A 14,648-nucleotide genomic window follows, 5' to 3' on the forward strand; every position below is an offset into this window, starting at 1 on the left:
CTTGCAGCAGCCCAGCTGGGCACACTAGGAAGGGGAGCCCCCAGGAGTGAACCTCTCAGGCTGTGCAGGAGCTGCTGGTAACGCTGGCATTCTTACCTGGGCTGAGCTCTGGCAGAGCCCGGCTCTGTGCAGCGAGCGTGACGTGCCCTCGGGTGTTTGGTGCCTGCTGGGGACCTTGGGCTTTGCAGGGAAGATTTGATTAAAACCTGGGAAATCTGGATCAAAATGCCTCCCTCATTCCTACACACACGTTGTTTGGTTAGTAGATGGCATTAGTGTTTTGAAATTCTTCATTCTAAGGGTATGTTTCACTGTCATAGTAAAGACACTGAAATGGTTCATGGGCATCAGAGTCCTGGGGACAGTCTCACATGCGGATAGTTGGGTGACTTGGGTCCTCTCCACGTTCAGGTGCCCAGCTCTCCGACGTGGGACAAAGCTGCCCCGTGTGGGTTTGGGCTGAGCGAGGACCGGGAAGGCAGCCCAGCGTCACTGTGAGAAAGCGCCTTGGGTGGCATCACCTTTCCTGTCCTGTGCTCACACTCTGTGGGGACAGGCAGTGACACCGTAGAGGCACCGTCTCTGCTGCGCTCCAGCTCCTGCTGCGGTCAGGTCGCAGGCCTGGTGACGAGCCCCCCCCCCACCCCAGTGAGCAGGTGTGCGGTGACAACCCAGTGTGTGTTCAGAGCAGAGCAGGGAGGGGTGCAGGATGGAGGCCGAACGCCCGGCTTGTCCCAGGGGTGGTGGCAATCTGACGAGCCCAGCAGCAGCTCTGACACAGATGACCATTCTGCTCTCGTAAATGTAGGCTCTTTGAAATAGGAGAATAGTGCTATTTAAAGTTTATGTCTGCTTCTTCAAAAAAGAAATTTGAAAAGTTTTAAATAAAATAGGGGAATCTTTTATTAGTAGTCAAAGAGGACTAGGGGGCAGCAGAGGGGACTAGAAGGGCCCCCGGTGCCCCTGACGCGGAGCGGCACTGAGCCTGGGTACTGTCACTTACAGTCGGTGAGGGGACACATCCGAGTTTTAGTTGCAGGTGGGAAGAAGAGAGCTTCATAATAGTTTTACTCCCAGCTAAGAAAATGGCCAAGATGGAAATCTAGACCCGAAAAAGCTGCAGAGCTTGTGCAGCTTCCCAGGACACAGTCGGCCTCAAAATCAGATGGATAATCAGCGATCAAAACCAGGGGCAGAGTCAGCAAGGCAACCGTGGCACTGGAATTGGCGGTGAGTGGCGAGCGTGCTGGCACTCGCCGCAGAGGGGAAAGAATGAGCTGCGTAATCCTAGTCACTTTACGAGCGGAAGCACACCTTGAAAAACAAGTTTTTTCCTTGGCCTGAACTTGAGACGCAGTGTAATCAACACAGAATGGGCCACTGTGTTGGCAAGACTTGCCCAAGGACACAGAGGCAGTGGCTGGTCGGCTGCTGTGTCTGGTTTGACCCCAGTCCGGTGGGGGTGGGGAGTGTACCGTGGGCGCATCTAGCAGAAGAGTGCGGCCTGCTAAGGTGCTCTCAGCTTCAGGTCGGGGTGGGGTGTGCCCTGAGGACTCGGGAGGTGTGCAGAGACCACCGCCCCGCCTCTCCCCTGCGTGTTATTACAGGAGCACAGGGCGGGCTCCTACAACCTCATAGCCGGGGGCACTGGCGTTTTTAGTAGTTGATCAAGTGGGAACGAATGGGCTTTGGAATAGCAGTGTTGCACTAGTAGGGCTGATTTTTTGGTGTAAAACATGAGAAATAGGACCCTGTTTTCATCGGGTGACGAGCCACCCACCTCTATACAGGTGTTTCTGAGCAGGGCGAGGGTTTCCTCAGAAGGTGATGCCTGGAGGAGCTGGGGGCGCAGACCGGGAAGCTGGTGACACTGTTTGGGGGTTTTCAGAGGTGGGTTTTGGTTGACGCCACACTGGGGTCCTCCAAGAGGAGCACGGAACATGCACAGAGAGGAGAGGTGAGCAGAAACAGCAGTGTCTGAAGAACACAGACCTGTCATCAGGAGACTTGGGGCCTGTGAACTGGCTGTAGGTTGGTCTAACCGCCCAGGCCAGCGCCCGCCACCCACCGGCAGGGGCCCATCCACCCTCCGGAGGGGTTCTTGTTACCAGTGCAGAGGGTGGGACTCGACTAAGTCAGCCGTGCTTTGGGAGCTGTTTCAAAGGATGGTGAGGATTCATTACGTAAGAAGAGTGTGCAGGGAAGTTGACGTTTTACTGCGTATGAGAACCTACACCACTCGTAGAAAAACATGGTAATGGCATGACCAGGTGGCGCGGCGCTCAGGGTCATCTCTGTCGTTGCTACTGACCAGATACACAGTTTGTTGGAGGTCCAGCGTTTCATACAGCCGTGGTGTTGAACACATTCCCCTGTGCTCACCCACGGACGACTAGAAACACCACGTTTCTAATCTTACATGTTTGGCGATGCCGTCGACCTCGACTCAGTGTTTTGTCGAAGGAATGAATGAGTGAACAAATGAATGAAGCAGGTAGCTGAGTCTTACCTACAAAATGAGGAGAAATCTCTGAAGCAAGCTGCTACGTCCAAGTATGATGATAAGCTTTTAAAAAAAAAATGCTTGTTATATTGTAGTGACCACTCTGTTTAGCTGGAATTTTTCTGGTATTCTGTTTAAATCCTCAGGAGACAGAACATGAAATCGTCTTTCTTTGCTGTTTGTGAATTTGACCAGTTGACTTTCCAGTTAAGCTTCTGTGTTTTTTTTTGTTACACTTTTATCGCTGTGAAAAGAAATTTTAAATTGAAGATGAACTCCTTTTTCGTGTTCATGGTAACAGGTCATACAGACTTCTGCATTAGAAACAGCAGGACAAACAGACATTTGCCCATGTTTCACCAGTGTGTCTAAAACAGTGTCAAATAAGTTACGAAGTTACTTTGTAAGTAACGAAGTAACAAGTTATGTAAGTTACGAAGAGACAATAGTTTGTTTATTTATATTTTACCAATTATTCAGTTTTTTTTCCAATATGGCTTTCCTTCATATTTGTATGTACTTAACAGAACTTTTCTCTCTGATGTTTCTACCCCTTTAATTGGATTTTATATCTCTTTTTCTGTTTCTTTTGCTTTTCTTTAGATCTATCAGGTTCAAAAGGTAGGCTCCTTCTTTATTTTCTAATTTGCATGTACTAGATTTTCCTTGCCAAGGGCCTTGTCACCTTTCAGAAATAACGCCAGTCACTGAAAATGCATGGAAGCTCTTACTGCTTCTTATGCCGTTTTGTTTATGAATTGACGTAAACAGAATGCTTAAGTCCCCACTTCTATCTCTCCATCAGACACATTTCAGTGTACTGAATGCTTTTCTGATCTCTGTTTTTCTCAAGAAATTAGAAAATTGTTTCTTTGAGAAAAAAAATGAATTCTAAGAAGAAATTAAATCAAATTTCAAAATTTTGGAAAATTTTTGAAATCAGATATTTAAAGAGAAAGATTATCCTTCCATATGATTTTATTAGAAAACTTTTAAAATATCAGTGCAAATTACCATACATTAAGAGACTATTACATACTAGTAAAAAATCAGAGTGAAAAAGAGAATGATGATATAACAATACAATTCCATAGCTTAAAATAAACCTGCCTCCTCTCCCTAATATTCAGAGTGCTAACGTGCATGTGTTTTCTAGTACTTTGTAGAAGCAGTTGAGGTTCAGAAATAAATGTACTGAGCAGGCCAGACACAGAAAATAAAAGCAACCCGGTCAGTGATTCCTTATTCAGCAATAATGAAGGAAGAAGGAGTGAGCAGTACCTAAGTGTTTATAGACTATACACAGTGAATCTTTCCCATAAATGACTTTAGTCTGTTATGACACCTATCATAATTTCTTTTCTAAAATGTATTTAGTTTCTGGATAATGAACAACAATGTTGGTTCAGTGTTCTTTTAGAGCTAAGGAAAAGTCAAAATAAAGGAACTTAATTTCAGAGGTTAGAACACGCAGGTCCTTTAAACACACTATAGGGAAATTTAAAATTCTGTCTTTTGAATTCTTTTACTAGTTACAGACCTGAGTTGCCTTTCCTTCCTGCCACCCCCCTGCCCACCATCTGCCTCACTACTATCCCGAAGCGTGTAAGGAAATCAGTTAGGTAGGCACCAGAATCTATTCGTACTTTGCTAATTTTTGCAAGGATCAAGTACTGAAATGTGTATTGAAGCTAGAACCCAATCACACTTTCAGAGGCTCAGTAAGAATTGAGCAGGTCAGCATTAAGGCTGGCACGCTTGGGAACCTTTGCTGTGACTGACAGAGCAGGGTATCCTTGTCCAAATGCTAGACAAGAGACTGTCTGGATATTTCCACTCTGACTCAGTCATTTCTTACTAGATTACTGTTACTTTGTTTTTACTAACTCACCAAAGATAAACTGTTAGAACTCTGTCAGAATGGTAACTTGCATACAAAGTAAAACTAGTCCTCATTGGCAAAGCAGATACCCATTTTTATAATCATGATGGGTCCAGGGTCAGGGAAACTTTTCCTTGTCACTAAGATTTGTGACAAGGAAAAGGAGGCAGTAAACATTCTCTCCCAGCCCACTGGCTGTTTTGTGTGCTGGTTTCTCATCTGTTGAATCAAAGCTATTTCTGAAAGTCAAGTACCTTTTGCATTAGTCTGGCTCTGCCCCCTCCCCCTGAAACCTCCTGCATGACTCACCATTAATCATGGTAGTTTACCTTTGAAATACTGTGTGCTTTTTGGAGAGTGCTGTGCTGGCCTGCTGGTAATATCAGAACTGCTGGTTAACTGCACTTGTGTGTAGGGCTCTTCTCCCTCCGTGGACCGACATGGAAATGGACCTAGAGTTACAGCAGGTAGCTGTAAGCCCCCCCGTGAACTAGGTGGAAGATTTTGAAAGCTGGTTCTTATTTGTATCATGAAAAGAGCAATGGGTAATTGCAGTATTTGATAGGGGTATAAGATTGGCAAAAAGGAGAATATGAAAATAGAAAAGCCGATAATGGAGACTTCTTTTGGAATTTAAACAATTTTTTGTGACTGTATATAGGCCCTCATCCTTTTGTAAACCACATTTTCTTTCTAACTTTGTAATTACGCCATGAGATAAAGGAGGGTTGATGGCATCAAATTTTGCATATCTGGAATTTGACAGTGAGAGGGGCTAACATTAATTGAATGCAAAATAGCTTTATGCTGTTGCATTTCACTTAAATTCATGTTTAAACATGACCGGGAAGGGTGTACTTTTATTTGCTTCCTCAATTTATATTCTAAGGAAAGTACCTTTCAGAAAAAATATTGGCTCATATAGTTTTGATACTGTAGGTCTGTATTGGTTGAATTTTTAAAACATTATTAAACTCTCCCTCCACACTTTCCCTCTTCCAATTTTCTACTTACACCATCTCTAAGAGAAGGGGCAAGACCATCAGAGAGCCAGACTTTAAGTCTGGCCACCCTTCAAAATAAACGGAGACTAAACCAAACATAGCGGCAGCTTGTTTTGGTCGTGGTAAAACAATTTCCAAAATTGTCTTGGACTTCTAGCATCCAGTTTTTTTCCTTCTGATTATAAGGTTGTACTGTGTTAAGAGGGAAATCACATCTGTTAGATGATATGGAGGTTTGGTTGGTTATTCCTTGATTTTCTTCCTGGAAATTGAGAGGTAAGTGAAGAGAAAAGCCCAAACCCCATTATTTGAGCTATACCTGGGCTCCCACCTGACTCTGGAATTAACTATATTTAGTAACAATAATAGCCGTTCTGAATCTGTTCATCTCACTCTGAATTGGACCATTGTGGATCGGACGATTCAGATAAAGGCATGGAGGCATTAGCTAAAGAAAAACGCAGAGTGTAGCTTACGAACGTAATTTTTTCCCTTCAAAGACCTCTGTGGAGGCCACTCGGTCGCCCTTCCCTCCGCGGCTGTAAAGACATCCAAAGTTTGTCAAGTCTCCTGGATCTAAATTTAGCACCAATATCAGGTAGCGGGAGCAAGTGCCCCAGAAATCCAGGGGTGATCACAGTTGCTCCCCGTTTCCCCTAGGTTTTCTATTCCTTTTGCAGTGACACGGGAATGACTCCCAGCTTGTGCTTTCCCTGCACAGGGTCCATTCCTGCCATATGCTTGCTGGAGCCATGAACTGCTTTGCAGAAGGCTTGAAATGCCACCGGGCTGTGTAAATGCCTGGTCTCTACGGAGGAGGCCACCCCTCGCCCACGAGTGCTTTGTCCTGGGCTCCCTGGGCTTGCCCAGGAGGGAGTGGGATGGGCAGGGTCCGTCTTCCCAGGCTCCCGCCTGGGGGGCACTGACCCTGCAGGGCCCCTAGCTGTTGCTATTGCTTTGTCTTGGCGTGTCACCCCCTCCGTGTGGCTTGGGCAGCAGCTTGGAAATGCATGTCAGAACAGTTTCTTGTTACATTTCCCTTGTGGCCTAATTTTCTTTCCCTTCTGTCTATAGAAATATTATGGGCTGGACACAAAATGGGGTGACATCGAGCAGTGGATGGTAGGCCTTGAATATGATTTTAAGTTACGTCCATGGCTTATAATTGGATTCTTACACAGTTTAATTATACAGATAGATTCCTGTTGCACCATAATTTAATCCCGAGAGGTTTCTTCCGGGATTTGTGCGTCTGGCCTGGTTGGTTACTTCCCGTGTGAGGCCTGGTTGGACCGGCCCTGGCCAGGCGTTGGGTCTGGTCTGTTCAGTAGCAGCTGACTCCTGGAGTCTCCAGGCGGCTGTTTGTGGAGGTCTCTGACCTCCTGGGGCAGAGCACTGTCTGCTAGGGACACGTGGCCGGGGCGTGTGTCCCCAGCACGAGAACTTCCGTTGCCAGCCCATCTCACCAGAGGTCACACACTCCATTTCCTTCATTCACGATCACAGCCACCTGCCCGGTCACCTGCCCGGCATCTTCACCTTTGGGTCCCCCCCACCCCAACCCCCACTCCCCGTCTGCTGTGCCCACAGAAACCATTGTCTTTGGGTGAGAAAACTCCTCCTCACCGTTTTCCCAGAACACCTTCTCTGTCTTCCTAAGCAGTAGAGAGCTGGCTCATCCCTAATGATACCCCATCCTCACGACCCCCCAGGAAGAGATGGTGCCCTGTGGCGTGAGGCTCCAGAAGGGGCAGCATTCTGCTTGCTGCCCACGGTCCAGAGAACATGGCTTCGCTCCTGCTCTCATTAATTCCTGTACCTGAGTGCACTCTACCTTCTCCTGTCCTTGTCACTGGTCTCCTGGCCATCACACCTTTAGCATTTGAGAACCTGGCCGGTATGGAAATGTCTGTCCTATTATAATAAATACCCCTTATACATAAAACAAGCCCTAATACAGGAAATATAAAATGACCTCCTCACATCCTACCCGTTAAAATATCAAAGACAAGAGTTCTGAGAATACAAAGAGCGCACATTCCTCCACCTAAACCATGATTCACTTCAACTTTCACTCTGTGTAAACCATCATTTTAGGCTTACATGGCGCAGGCAAATGTAATTTTTATCACCTCTTAAGACGCATTTAAAAGGTGCCTCGTTGTTTTCTGTACCACCGAGAAAGGCAAAAACTTCTAATTAGAACTGTGGGCAGCTCTGATTACAAGGTGTACCCCAGCCTCAACGATGTCCAGATGTGAAAAACTGGGGGCATCTCAGAATGCACGAAATACAGCGGGGAGCGTGCCATCCCATTGGACCTTCTGATTCGCGAGAAGAAAAAGGTTCTGAATGTAAGAAAAACAAAAGGGGTAGATTTAAATGGACCAGACTACAGCACTTAGAAAAAAATTAAGACTCAGTGTCTCCTCCAACACACACTTGTTTTTAAAGGCAGAATGAAATATGCTGACTATTTGTGTGCTTAAATACCCCCCTTTAGAAGAAAACATTTCTCCCCAGTGATGTAAGTGAAGGCTTTACGCAAAGGCAAAGAAAATACTTGTTTGACATTTATATCAGAAATATTACTGTGTCGTGACGCAGCAGGACTGCCTGAGGCGTGTCCGTTGTTTGTCTAACCTTCCATACTGTTTTCTCCATTCTTTGGTAGGAAGACAGTGAGCGCTACTCCCGTAGATCGAGGAGAAACACGTCGGTTAGTACGCGTTCATTCTGATCGAAATCTAAGTTGTATTTTTAGTGGTTGAAATAGAGATATCATACATGCATGGATATCTTAGTGATGTTAATTAAACACATTAACTAAAACTGACATTAGTACCTAAACAAAGACTATGACCTCAGCTTTTAACATTTTGACCTAACTTGGCTGGGGGGAGAGAGTGTTTGAGAAATTTCGGAGTATTAATATATCCCTGATAGTTTTCTTGCTTTTTTTGCTATCAAATACCCACGAATACTTCGCAGAGTAATGTGCATTGAGGGTGTGTATCAGCTCTTGAATGAAATTAATTGAAAGCCGTATTATCCAGAAACACCCTCTGTCAAAAGAGACGCGCAGACACAGCTCCTCGGCTAGGACCTCGGCTCAGGTCCACTGAGACTTTTTCCGAGGCTCCCGAGGGGCCCCACGGCTGTCGGTTTCTCTCTGTGTTACATTGTCCCTTCACTCTTGTTTCATCCTTTCTCTCACTAGGCTTCTGATGAAGATGAGCGCATGTCCGTGGGTAGTCGTGGAAGCCTGAGGGTCAGTAACCTGCGTGGTCCGGTTGATGGTCCGAGTGCTTTGCTCTGTCATCCCGGCATTTGTCCTTCTTCGATGTCCCTGGAGCCTTGGGGTCAATTTCTAACTGACGTAATGCTTGTTTAAAATCTAATCAGTGGTGGGCTGTTTCCTTGTTGTTGTAGACAGAGTATTAATAAGCTGTGCACTTCTGCTGTGTCTTTCTCCCAAGAGGGGAAGTCGTAATGTTTTTTTATGTATTTGTCCACATCACAAAACGGCCACACCTTGACTGAGTTGTGAGGAAGGAGAGTGTGAAGGCACGTTCTGTCAGTCACGTCCTTTTTCACACACTCCTCAATCAAATTTGAATCTCAGGGAAAATAACCGTAAGTTAAAATAATTACCATCCAGCGGTGTTTTGCATAGCTTCTCAAAAGCTGCCTTGGGCTGCCTGGTGGAAAATCGGAGCAGATTGGATCTGTGAGGTCTGTGCCTGCTCACCTTCAGGAAACCTTCCTTTCTTCCACTTGGTGAAATCTCTTCGTCGGTGTCAGCTTAATGGTTGATAAACCCAAATACGTGTTTCTCCTTAAACAGTCCCAAAATAGTAACAAGTATCTTTGAAAAAATGTGTGCTTTGAGCAGGGAGGTAGAGAAACGATATGTAAGTCAGTAAATGAATCTGGGCGTGCCAGTTTAGTTTGCCTTGCGGTTACAACTCTGTGTCACTGCTGGTAATAATTAGGCCTCAAGGCAGCCACCACATTTTACTTAATGACCCCACAGAGCGGGAGGTTTGTTTTCATCACGGTGACAATTAAATCATAAACCACTCCTAGACTTCTTGTATAGGCAATCAGTGGGCTTTAATGTGGCCGTTTGTAACAATAAACCCTGAAGGTGATGCACTGCTGTGCTGTTGGGCGACTGTTACCGTGGTCCTTGCACTGCCAAAGGCAGATCGATCCCCAGTGACTTTGCCAGAAAGGTCCGAAGTCAGCTACAGAGGTTCCTTGGCCCTACGGCTGTCATGTCCTTACCGTTTCACGCCAGAGGAAGGAAGATTTCTGTAACCAAAAACATGCCACATGCCACACTCACTTTGCAGAATCCGAGGTAAGACCCAGAAATCGAGCTGTCACGTACGTAGGCTCAGGGGAAGGTAGAGTATTTTGTAGAGGAGGAAATAAAATTGCTCAGACTGCTTCAGATTTTAGGAATTACAGCAACATTTGCCATGGAGCTTTTATTTAATGTATTGGATTTTATGCTGGCTATTGTTCTAATGTAATTCCTTTTGCAAACACACGTGAGATTTTGTTAAGATTTTAAATATTGCCTGTTTTGTTTTTGCTGTGATTTACTTAGTTTTTTTGACTGATGTTGGCAACTCTCTTTTTTGCTGTTTTCCTTTTCCATCTTTACTTTGACAGTCGCAGCCTGACTTGCAGTCTGGTGGTCCCTGTGCCTGGGTGAGATGGTGGGATAGACTTGCAGTGTGATCCTAACGTGTTGTGTGACAGATAATAGCCAGCGGTGTTGCAATTAATCCCATTGTCTAAAAATCCAACGACATCTTTGTCTGAAAGACACATGCCACACATCAGTCTTTACCTGGAGACTCACGGCCAGAGGGAGGTGAGCCCACCAGAGTGAGTGGTCTCCTCCCACAGCTTCCTGGGCACAGCTCTGAGCCGCCAGGTCGGGCTCTGGAGCCCAGACATGGGTGCTGCCCCCCGCCCCTGTGGGGTCTTTGAATATCAGCTGTTGGCCCCATACTGAGCCAGCAGCATGGAGCCCAAGGAGTGAAAAGGTGTCGTCTTATTTTCAAGGAACTCAAAACAGATCCAGAATTCCCCAATTCTTCATTTCTTTAAGATGGTTGAGTCATTTTATCTGATGGAAAACCCATTATTTTCTAATCCGTATCTGTTCAAATTAAATGTACCACCTGGTTCTTTTGCCACAAAGTGCTGTTTGAAAGAGACCTCAGTTCCAGAAGTGAGACGGAGGTTTTAGATTCAAATTCGGAATTTCCCGTCTTCCATGTGCCAGGAGAGTTTCTGCCCCTCGTGCCAGGGGAAGGCCTGTATATATGTACATGGCACTAAACAGAAGAAAGATTTCACCTCAGCAGAAAGAAGCTTTGGCACAGGGGGGTCTGGCACTGAAGCCATCGCAGCACACTTCTTCACTTAAAGAACTTTTCTAAAAGTGTTTCGTGCTTCATTCCTTCCATCCCATTTCAAAATTACTTAGCAATTTCCTGTTTTTAAAATGGATTTTACCTTTAGGGGGACAGTGATCAGCGCCATACAGCTGCATGGCAGCCTTGGTCCTGAGTCTCCTGGTGGCGCTGCTGTCCCCATGTGAGGGGCAGGAGATGGAGGGTGGAACGAATTGCCAAGGACAGGGCGTCCCAGCCCTCTGTGGCCTAAGCCACTGGGAGGGGGCTCTGGGGGGACAGGTCATTACACGCAGAAAGAGCACTTCCACGGTGGCTCTGGTGGGCGAGGGCATTTCTGCGACCGTCATTGTAGCAACTCTTCCGTTCTCTTTAAGTATTTAAATGCATTAGCAACATGTTTCTAGATCGTTAGCCTTTTGATTTTAAACTCACAGTGAAATTATATTTAAGGGCCAGTCTCTGGTGGAATGAAAGAACGTACATGTGAGCAACAATAGGGACACTTTTTGCATTTCACTTTGATTTTCAGCTTTCATTTTGTTTTAAAACTAAATAGAGGGCATCAAGTATTGCCCGTACAAGTTTTGATTTTGCCGTTCTTATTTTGTCTCCCATCTCTGATGCCCTGGCAGGTGAGCTGTCTTTTGATTCAGTAGAAAACTAACCTCACACTATTAATCAGAAACGCTAACAGTTGCCTTCTGCATGGTCACGTGTGAAGTTTGTTGGTGCCCTGCTAGTGCTGCATGGTGGTGTTTCGCATTCGGATCAGTCACAGCTCATCCCCGTAATCTCTGGTTTTGACAGGATGTTTATTCGTGTACCTTATGTATCCTCTTTTAGAAAATGCTGATTTGTGAACGAATGCCCTTTTTATTTTGGTTTCTCTGGTCGCAGTGCTTTTCGATGTTGCTATGGGAAACTCGTTAAACACTTGGGAAACTCGTTAAAGTGTCTATCTCTTGGCCCTTAGGGAGCTTGTTAAAATGCATGTTCCCGGGCCTCCAGGTGTTCTGATTCCTTAGGTTAGGTGACCATGACGCAGGTGGTTTGCCCAGTAAGGAGTGTTGAAACCAAATTCTGCAGAGCAAAGCTGGTTGAATGTTAGAGACTGACTTAAGATAAAGTTGCTATGCAGTTCTATGGACTTTTTATTCTGATGTTACAGTTAATTTTCAACTCTCCTGACCTTATCCTGCCACATAAAACAGCTCCACCCATCTAAATACAATCCATAAAAACCATCCAAGAGAAGAAAGTTGGTTATTTCTTTAAGAAGGTCAAAGTACTTCTCACAGTAGAGAGGTTGCTGAGATCCTATGGATTTGGGAATATGTTCTAGGAATATATTCCCCAGGACAGAATGCCATGCCGGCAGAAAAGGGTGGATGTTCCCCAAAGCCTTGGAAGTAAGAGCTTTTCCTGCATTTTCATGGAAGGCCAGAAGAGAAATGGTGATCACTGAGAAAGGATATTCACTTCCCAACATTCACCCACCCTCTGCTCTGCGCTGCAGGCCAAAGTAGAAACAAGAAGACCAGAAGGAAGGTTCGTCTCAAACCCTCTGCGCTTTATCAGCAACAGTGGAAATCCAGGGGGTTGTCTGTGGGACACATTTTTATTCCTCATTCATTAGAACAAAGTCATCTCATCTTGACTGATGATGTTAGCCTTCACCATTGTATTCTTTCCAGAAACTAGTTCTTAAACAGATATCAAGAGAATATGACTGAGGTCGGCAATATACAAGTCCTTGACATGTGTTTCCATATCAAATAATCTTATCAGTCAAGAGAATTCCTGCCAGTCTCCAAAGGGGTTTTTTTTGCTATTTATTTCAGAAATGTCATGTTCCTTGTAGAGTTTTCAAGTTGAATGCGGAGGGGTTTCTACCACTCTTTGGTTTAATTTAGAAACTTCAAGTTGGTTTGTTTTTTGACTTGCAGTAAATACGTCCTTTCATAGTCAAGATGTCATGCTCCTGGATTTATAATCTGCCTGGAAAGTCATTCATTTCTTCTGCATTGATGTTATGGCTGCAAAATATGTGCTAACCAGTCTCCCCTCCTCATTTTCATCAGATGTGGTCCTCACAGTGGCCTGGCAGAGTGTGTATTCCCGTGTATTTGCACAGCCGAGGAAGTGGGGGTTCCAGCAGATTAAATAACTTGCTGAAATGAAGGTCACATGACAAAGCTGATGTTTGGCCTTTGGACATGTGTCCACGACCCCTGGCATCTCTGTCCGTTTTTACCAGTTGTGTGGAGTGCCCCTCCTTTGTCTGCCACGCGAGCTGGTTGTGTTTTCATTGCGTGGCAGCTCTTCTCGTAATCAGCAGAAATGTCCTTATGGACGAATTAGAAGCCACGCTTTGAGTCAGGGGGTGTTGGGCTGACAGTAGAGACGAGAAGGGAGTCAGGCATACCTTGAACTTAATCATTCTGTTCTTTCTGGAGGATGAAGTATGAAATCATGAAATATGTCCTCAGAGTTCATTTTGAAAAGTACAGTAGCACAACCCGGTGAATGAAAAACTAACAATGAGGCTATATCCCACTGTTTCTCCGTGATGAACCTTTACATTTAATTGTTGATTGACTAGGAGCTATTTCTGAATTTTCTAAATAGAGTGTTATCCTTGGCCATAATTGTCAAGGACTTACCCTCAACCAAGAACTGAAAACTGACTGACTCAGGGGAAACCATTACCCCCCAACTTGCCATTCATGCTTCTCGCAAGCTGGGATTTCCACAGCACTACCTGCCAAAAACTGGAAATGGGGAAACTGCCTCCACAGCTGCTCCTGGGTCCGCGTGCTTCGTCCCTAGGAGAGACTTTGGCCTTTAGTCCTGGGGTGCCCTGTAGTTACAAGTCACGCTGAGTGGGCTCATTGCATTCACCTACCCGTGCTGTTTCTCCCAAGTTGTAGTGGAGAAGATGGGAAGCATTTGGGGAGCATGCTGGGAGCCGTGTTGTCCTGGGCGCCCCCATTCAGCCACTCCACTAAGAAAGCACTGCTGGTACCTGGCTGATTCTTTCTTGCTGGTCTCTGTACCTGTGTCTTCGTGTGTACGCTGATGTCAGTTTTTCTTCTTTTCGTCCTTGAAACAGACAAACGGTTTTGATGCAGAGTTACATGGATCCCAGCCCCTGCATAGAAGATCTGGCAGGGTTAGTACAGTAAATGTGCATGCCACTACCCTCAAACAGGTTGCTCCAAACTTGTAAAAAATATTGCTTGATTTCGCTTCTTTGCATTTTTTCCCATATTATAGGGGGGTCTCTTTTTTTTCCCTAGCGCATGATAGAATAAAAGCTGATATTTTTCAACTAGTAACCCTTCTGAAAATGTTAGCATTCTAACCTTCTGAGTATTAGTGTAAGAGATTCATATTGATAAGTATCGCTAAGTGTGAAAAGATCTACAATTAAAGATTAGCTCTTTTCTTATTTTGTTGCCCTAGGTGTATGTGTATATTAAGTATGTTCAGCTTCTACATGTACTGAAATTCAGCATTTCCAGTCTTTCTACCTCTTCCGTTTGTCATTTTAAAGACACATCCCAGAGCCCGTGTTTTCCTAAATATCAGGGTCAGAATGCTCACGGTTCAGGGGTGGGAGGCAGAGAGGAACGGAGTCACCCTGTATAATGGGAGACGGAGGACGACAGGGGTGTTGGAGAGGAGCAGGGGAAGGAAGGACTTTGGGTTTATCAAGGGGGTCTTTGGGGATTTCAAAACGTTAAACTGGATCCATTGAAATTAATTTTCATGACCTGCTGCAGATCTGTTACACATTAAGTTATCTAAAATCTTTCTGT

General features: G+C 45.2%; 1 protein-coding gene across 50 annotated transcripts in view; it reads left to right on the forward strand.

The window, feature by feature from the left end:
* The window catches only part of LRRFIP1 (LRR binding FLII interacting protein 1), a 131,136-nt gene that overhangs the window by 72,517 nt on the left and 43,971 nt on the right, over positions 1-14,648 (forward strand). For 18 of the 50 annotated variants that reach the window (XM_081050595.1, XM_081050589.1, XM_081050592.1 and 15 more), the window contains exons 3-8: positions 3,107-3,124; positions 6,464-6,511; positions 8,064-8,108; positions 8,610-8,660; positions 10,073-10,111; positions 13,940-13,999. The exons of 9 other annotated variants lie outside the window; for them this stretch is intronic. In XM_081050595.1, coding sequence (XP_080906721.1) covers positions 3,107-3,124; positions 6,464-6,511; positions 8,064-8,108; positions 8,610-8,660; positions 10,073-10,111; positions 13,940-13,999 — 261 coding nt within the window. The remainder of the gene's footprint in view (positions 1-3,106; positions 3,125-6,463; positions 6,512-8,063; positions 8,109-8,609; positions 8,661-10,072; positions 10,112-13,939; positions 14,000-14,648) is intronic. 23 more of the 50 variants (XM_081050591.1, XM_081050596.1, XM_081050600.1 and 20 more) reach the window with 2 other exon arrangements.

Source organism: Rhinolophus hipposideros (assembly GCF_964194185.1).
Source record: "Rhinolophus hipposideros genome assembly, chromosome: 6".
Classification (NCBI taxonomy): domain Eukaryota; kingdom Metazoa; phylum Chordata; class Mammalia; order Chiroptera; family Rhinolophidae; genus Rhinolophus; species Rhinolophus hipposideros.